The sequence below is a fragment of the Montipora capricornis genome, chromosome 13 (genome assembly GCF_036669925.1).
Source record: "Montipora capricornis isolate CH-2021 chromosome 13, ASM3666992v2, whole genome shotgun sequence".
Taxonomy (NCBI): Eukaryota; Metazoa; Cnidaria; class Anthozoa; order Scleractinia; family Acroporidae; genus Montipora; species Montipora capricornis.
The window spans coordinates 3,460,349-3,467,848 of NC_090895.1; the positions used below are offsets into that span (position 1 = coordinate 3,460,349).

Below are 7,500 nucleotides of genomic sequence, written 5' to 3' on the forward strand. Positions count from 1 at the left end.
AATGCCGTTCATGGGCAGGCAGAAACACGGCACGAGCCTGCTGTGACATGTAATAAGCCTCTGAATGTACCAATTAAACCCCCCATGGTATTCTAGCACTGATGCACATGTAATACAATTTCCACAATACTATAGTATTATTTCTGCTGTTCCGTCTTCTTGGAAAAAGTATTTAACTTGAAACGAATAACCACGCTTTAGACGATTTAATTTAGGGCCTCTTCATATGAGCCCGGTTGACCAGGCTGGCTCGGTTACCTAGATGAAATTGCTTTCTGTTTGTATGGTGACGAGATGGTGACGAGATGAAGATTTGAAAAAAAGTGGTGATGCATGAAATCTAACGAACAAGCCTGGCGAGAATTTCTTTTGATTTTACGTTAACTATCAAATATAACTATTCGAAGCTTCATTATCGAAGAAAAGGGAATTAAAAGCTCGGTAATGTCCGTTCTATCACGAAAATTCCTCCCGGTAACCAGGATGAAGTGTACATACGGCAAAATTTCCAGCCCGCTTACCGAGATCCCGGTAGAAAAAACCGAGATCTCGGCAACCGAGCCAGCCCACCTTCTCATATAATGCATCGAAGTTTTTACAAAGAATTTAGAGGTAACGCGAGATCTTTGAAACTGAACCAGCGCGGTCAACTGGGCTCATATGAAGAGGCCCTTGATCACTGATTCGTTTACATGCAAAGCTCTGCAAGAAAAGCTTCTATTTTTAGGAAGGCACCTTTCCCTACAGAAGAAAAGAAACTCGTAAAACAAGGTTAAGAAAAAAAAAGCGATTGAAATACTCGGGGGGGGGGGGGGGGGGGGGGTGCAAGAGAAATAATTAGATCTCAGTTATTCATTATTCCTTTAATTTTTTCTCGATTTACTCATTATTCACTGTTGAAATCTTGCTTTGCTTCATTTTTCCGTATCTTTTATTCTTTAACGGAAACCGTAAAATTCTTGATTTCGAATTTTCGAACGCTAAATATTCCTTATTCCTTTTCTGTTATGAGCCGTTATTCATTATTGAACCCCCGAGGTTTACCTTTTACCCTTCAATGTAACAAGGGTAACTAAACTGACGATGTTCCAATATAAGATCAGCCATCACATCGTACCTACAGATATGTTATTATATAACATGAAGAAAGTACACTCTCTGAGATGCCCTTTTTGCCCTCCTGACATTCACACTTCCACACCTATTCATTGAATGTACACAAGCTAAATCTTTCCAGGCAAAATTTCAAGACTGGCATAGCTTACATAGTGGAATTAAAGTCCGGTGACGTGTCAAGTTTAAAGTCTTGTATGGTACATTTCGCTTTCCTCGTTACTGCTTAGCACTAAACCACCTCATTATTATAGAGAAATACTATCGGTTCATCAATGCCAACAATAAGAATAAAGTCAAGTTTAGTGTATGTATACGTTTAGTTGGAGACAAGCAATAGAAAAATGCATATCAATAAAATCAGGAGAACAAAGTAATTTTATCACAAAATGGAGCTTTAAAATCAGGAGAAAGAAGTAATTTTATCACGAGATGGAGCTTTTTATTCAACATTTAGTGTTTAAAAGTGTATTTTATAATGGTAGTCTTGTAAATAAAGTATATAATATTCATGTAGTGGTATTGTAAGTAGTATTGTTTTAAAATATTTGTATTGTATAGTGTAAGTGTTATTGCAGCTCATAACATTGAAAAGAAAATACACATGTAAAACGGGGAGGTTAGACTTCTTGCATTGCATCTTAAATGCGACACGACCAAGTCAGACAGTAGGATCAGAAGGCAAAATTACCTGAAGAATATTTTCACTGAGAACTGGTGCAACATTGAACATGCACATTGATTTTATCCTTGGGTTTTGCAGCCCAACTTAAAACAATCGTCTTAAGTATTTTAATATCTTTTGGCATACGGACAGGGAGGTAAAACAATGTGGGGTGCATTATTTCAGAGGCCATTTCTAGCATTGAGTCAAGTGAAATTAAAGTGTATATGACAGTTTTTTTTACTCAATCGAAAGATCATGGTTTTCTGAGATAGAAACAATTAGAAAAATTCCATACCGCTTTTCCTTCCATGTATTTTAGCCTTTTAAGACTTGGAATTTTCACTTCGGGTGGGGTGCAAAACCGCGCTAGTAAAGAGGCTGGGGATAGCAGAACTGTGACCTCAAAACAAGAACTCAGGAAATTTTATGGATAGATATTTTATTTCATTATTGCACCCAAATAAAACGCATCTCAGAAGCAGTTTCAACAACGTCTGGAGTTGAAAATTCGGGCCCTGGAAAAACTTCGTTCCTGGTTTGACGTCACAGTTTTGCTATCCCCAGTCTCCTTACTAGCACGGTTTGTACCCTACCGAAAGTGGGCTAAAGGCTAAAGGACACGGAAGAAAAATCGACATGGAATTTCTAATTGCTTTTTGTCTCAGATAACCATAATGTTGCCATTTACTAAAAAAATCATTATCATCGCGATTGTCAACATAAACTCTAACTTCTTTTGCAGGTATTTCACGGAAATACTGCACGAAGCGACATTGTAAAGCATAATCTTGAGGAGGTTATCATAGCGAGCTTCATCCGCTTTCAGCCAACTGACTTCTTTGGTCATAAAGCATTTAGAGTTGAGCTATATGGAGTACTTAAATCTCCAGGTAACTCGTGAACCTGTTTTTCTTTGACTTCTGACGGGTTACGTTTTACAAATCCATTTAATTATATGAAAAGACGAAAGTTGAAAAAAAATAGTGAACACCATTCGAACAAGTTCTTTGAGTTTGTTTGTTTGTGTGTGTATTCAGTAATAAAATTGTACGCTGTAGCAAATTGTAAGGACAGAGGGTGTAAATTGCAGGTTACAGGTTAGGGTTGTGGACAATTGTTTCACCATCTGTGCATAAGGAACCCGTGCCCACGTGCACAGTGCGCCCGGCAGTCAAAACTATGCTATCCTATCAATCATTTGCCATCTCACTTGTGCATTTCTGTTTTTAAATGACGTTGTTGTCGATCTACCCTGTCGAAAGGATGCCGCCAAAGTCTTACTCAAATAAATACTTTATTAATACAGTTTTGAAAACTTCCTACACTTGATTCGAAATACCAGACTGAATTCGTCTTAAAATAGTTATAAAAAGCGCAGATAACAGGCAACGTTTGAATCGCCCCTCTCCGGCAACCCAGTTTTGGCACCAAAGTTTGTTTGCAAAAAAGTTGCCACAAAATATTTTAAATGGTTTTCTGGTCCTTTAACTGCGAACCTATTGACGTGACGTCGGATGGCACAGTTTTTCCCGCTCGCTGAATTGTGATTGGTCAATTTAAATTTCAGTAGCTCTCGCAGTATGCATAGCATAGCTGAAACAACCAAACCTTTACTAACGCTAACATTAGGCCTAAACACTAAGCTTTAGATAATGTCAAAGCCTAAGGCTAGGTTTGGGTCTTTTCAGTTATGGTAAAACAATTGTTACAGCCCATACTCGTTCTGGAAGAATGATAAAAAAGCCTGAGAGACTGAACCTATGAATAGTTATACTAACCCCACCCTAGTGTGTAGGACTTAGAGGGTCATTTGACTTTCGTTGTTGTTCCCCCTCTTGTTATCGAATGTTTTGCACGTCGTAGCATTTCACTCGTATACATCCCCTTTGTGAATCGATGTGTAGCCGAGTCCAGTGGATTAAAGTTGTGTTACGCTTCATTGCAAAATCCTAACACAATAGCGACCCTAAGTAAGGATGACGACGATGGCTACGAGATCGTTATCAAAAAATTATACTTCCCGTCATTGTAATAATATCGCCAATATTCCAAGTCGTTCGGCATGGAAAGTGTGTATCAATATTGCATGAATGAAACTGGTGTGAATGGTGTAGATGTGTGTAGACAAGATCGAAAATCGTCGTCAGGTTCTCGCGTCCTCCACGTGACCTCAAATTTGGTCATTTCTCGACTTTGTGAGGACGAGAATAGCTCAGAAATGTGCCAAATTGCAAAACGCACGCGTGCAGGGTTTCCAGAGCCTTTGTTTTGTTCATTGTTGTTGGCATCCTTCAGTCTATAAGACTATGGAGTAGCACCCTGTGATTTGGATGAGGAGCATCGTCTTGAATGGCTAAAGAGACCAATTCTGGAAGAGCAACTTCTGCTGCAAAACTGACAAACAAGGACCGAGGGCTGCTGTGAGGCAGTACAAGCTTGCTTTCTGGCTGCTCATTTTGCTCTGGCTCCATCATTTTCAGTACGAACTGCCTTCTCCCGACTTTCCAGACCTCGTGAAACAATTTGTTTCCACATAGTTCTGTTGTCCGCAAAAGCTTCCCGTGACTTCGTGTTAATGTTGCAGGCCTTCATATGACACTTGCAGGCATCCTTAAAGCGAACGTGAGACCGACCTGTTCTTTTTGACTCTGTTGCGAGCTCACCATAAAGCAGGTCTTTTGGAATGCGGCCATCAGCCATCCTGTGGGTATGACCCAGCCAGCGTAGACGGCGTTGATGTAGAAGTGTATACATCGATGAAATCCTTGCTGTGGAGAGGACCTCATTGTTTGGCACCTTGTCTTGCCAAGTAATTCCAAGAATTCTCCGAAGACAAAAGCTTGGAGTCTTGAGTGGAATCTGTTGTCCAAGATTCACTGCCATACAATAAAGTGCTCATGACACAGGCCTTGTAAACATTGACTTTAGTGGGTTTTTTCAGTTTTTGTTTTCCCAAACTCTCTTGGCGAGTTTGGACAGAGTTGTGAAAGCCAAGCCTATGCGCTTACTGATTTCCACATCCAGAGATAAGGTGTCAGTCATTGTAGAGCCTAGATACTGGAACTGATGGACAACTTCTAAGTTTTCCCCATTAATTTTCAGAAGAGGCTGGGCTGGTGTAGCCTGTCCCATAAGCTGGGTCTTCTTAAGGCTGATTGTAAGGCCAAACTGATCACAGGAGTTGGAGAACCTGTCAAGTAGCCTTTGAAGTCCGTCTTCTGAGTGGGAGGCGAGAGCTGAATCGACAACATACAGTAGGTCTCTGATGTTGACTCTCCTCGTCTTTGACTTGGCACGTAATCTCGAGATGTTAAAGAGATGACCGTCAGATCTGGAGTGGAGGTGGACGCCATCAGTTGAAGACTTGAAAGCATGTTTCAAGAGCAGAGAGAAGAAAATACCGAAGAGGATGGGAGCTAACATGCAACCTTGCTTTACACCACTCTTCACTTCAAAGTTGCTGGAGATATCATCATCAAACTGTACAGTGCCTCTCATACCGACATGAAAGGATTTCACTATGCTGAGGAGCTTTGGTGGACATTCTATCAGAGGGAGCATACTAAGCAGACCGTCTCTGCTTACGAGGCCGAAAACCTTGGTCAGGTCTATGAAAGGCAGATAGAGAGGTTGGTTCTGTTCTCTACACTTCTCCTGTAGTTGGCGGACAGAGAAAATCATGTCTACAGTTTACCTCTTTGAGCGAAATCCACACTGGGATTCTGGGATTCATTAAGCCTATTGTTTTATGGGGTTTTCGTAGCCGTTGTCGTCGTCCTTGCTTAAGCTCCATTATGACCTGCAACCCCAGCCTGCAACCTGCACTTTTCACCCTCTGCCTTCCAAGAGAGATTCTTTTCACACATTTGAATGCAAGTAACGCTGTTTCGGTAGTTTGTTCGGTAGTACTTTTTGATTCCATTTCAGTTCCCGTTGAAGCACCTATGGTTAATGTGACTGCACAATCGTCGACTAGCATTGCTGCCTTTTGGGAACTTCCAAAACGGTATACAAAAGACAAAGACATTTTATCGTTTAAATTACTGTACCAATCACGAACGCCGTTAAGATCTGACAGAAAGAATACACTAACTGTCAAAAAAAAGGGTTTCTCCACGGTCGTCACAGGACTTGAAAAGTTCACAGAATATGAATTTAAAGTGTGGGCCTTCAGTTCGGTGGCAGATGGACCAAAGAGTTCCTCAAAGGTTGCAAGGACGTTGGAAGATGGTAAGAGACTGAAGCTTCTTATCAGACTTATGAACGGGCAATATGGTGAATTATAGCACTGTATTTGAAATTTTGGAAGACCATGGATACTTCTTATCTTTTCTTGTAGTATTCTGTTCAAAAAAGTTTTATTGATGTATTTGGTAATTTAGATATTTGCAAATAGGGAATGCCACAGTGTTTCAGTTGATTAATTATCTGTTTTTCTTTCTGTTTATAATAAGACATCTTAATTTGGGGTTTTGCTAAAAGCAGGCCCGCGGCCCAGTGGCCCGCCGCCACGGCCCGTTACGGCCCAACGACCCGGTGGCCCGAAGGCCCGGCGGCCCGGTTCTGATTTTCCACAATTTTTTCGTCCAGCGGTAAATCCACGTGCATGCACAGATCTGCATTGGGTTTGGCTGTGCAAAATGGACGAAGGTGAGTTTGAATTCGTTTACCATTTTAATAATCATCTCAATCCTTTTCGATCCTTTCTTTAGCTGCATGTTTATTCGTCTGTTTACAGAACCCGATAGAGAGGAAGTCCATTCTCATACGATGTAAGTTATTTTCAAACCACAGTTTACGATTGAAAAATTAATAACCTAAATGATGAGATATGTGAACTGCAAATTGTCACTGAGTTGCGTTTGTCAGTTTATCAGGCAATCACATTCTCACTTTGTAATCAGATGATCTTACGGTAATTTTGTGCAATAGCAGGCAACAGTTATGAACGGCGGTAGACTTGCGTTTGCATGCTTAAATTTGTGTAAATCTGAAACTTAAAAAAGAAAAAGATTCGCAGTTCACATATTTCTATTATTTATGATATTTTCACTTTCCAAGTATGGTTTGAAAATAACTTACATCCTTCGATAATGAAAGTCCTCTATTGTGCTATCGGTTTCTGTAAAGAGACGAATGAACAGAGAATGAAAACGTTTTTATCTGAACGACATGCAAAAAAATAGAAACAAGGATTCAAATGATTAAATGGTAAACGAATTCAAACTCACCGTCGTCCATTTTGCACGCCCAAACCCGATGCAGATCTGTGCATGCGTGTGGATTTACTGCTGGACAAAAAAACTGTGGAAAATTAGGACCGGGCCGCCGGGCCATCGCGGGCTGTGGGCTGCTGGGTCTTCGGGCCGCTGGGGCAAAACCACTTAATTTGCAATATCGCCTTCCTGTAACAAGTGTCTCTTTTCAGTTTAGAATGGTTGATTTGCATGATTCTTTTTATTTCATAGAACAAGCTAGTCTTCTTTGACTTTCCTTTGTTGTATTTGAAATCTTTTAGTCCCATCAAAAGCTCCCAGTAAATTTACAGTGACTGCAAACACATCTACAATTATCATAGCATCCTGGCAGCTTCCTTCCCCAGACTCCAGACATGGGATCATAAGAGGATTTAAATTATTCTTGAGAAAAAAAGGCTCCGATAACAGACCTGAAACCATGCTCATTCCCAACACATCCATGTACACAATACCAGCCACTGG

The 7,500-nt window shown here is 40.6% G+C and overlaps 1 protein-coding gene across 1 annotated transcript in view; it reads left to right on the forward strand.

The window, feature by feature from the left end:
* LOC138030368 (uncharacterized) overlaps window positions 1-7,500 on the forward strand; it is a 61,761-nt gene that overhangs the window by 48,776 nt on the left and 5,485 nt on the right. Inside the window, exons 10-12 of the mRNA XM_068878289.1 lie at window positions 2,523-2,670; window positions 5,708-6,010; window positions 7,299-7,500. The exon at window positions 7,299-7,500 is cut by the window's right edge and continues 101 nt beyond it. Of these exons, the coding sequence (XP_068734390.1) occupies window positions 2,523-2,670; window positions 5,708-6,010; window positions 7,299-7,500 (653 nt within the window). The remainder of the gene's footprint in view (window positions 1-2,522; window positions 2,671-5,707; window positions 6,011-7,298) is intronic.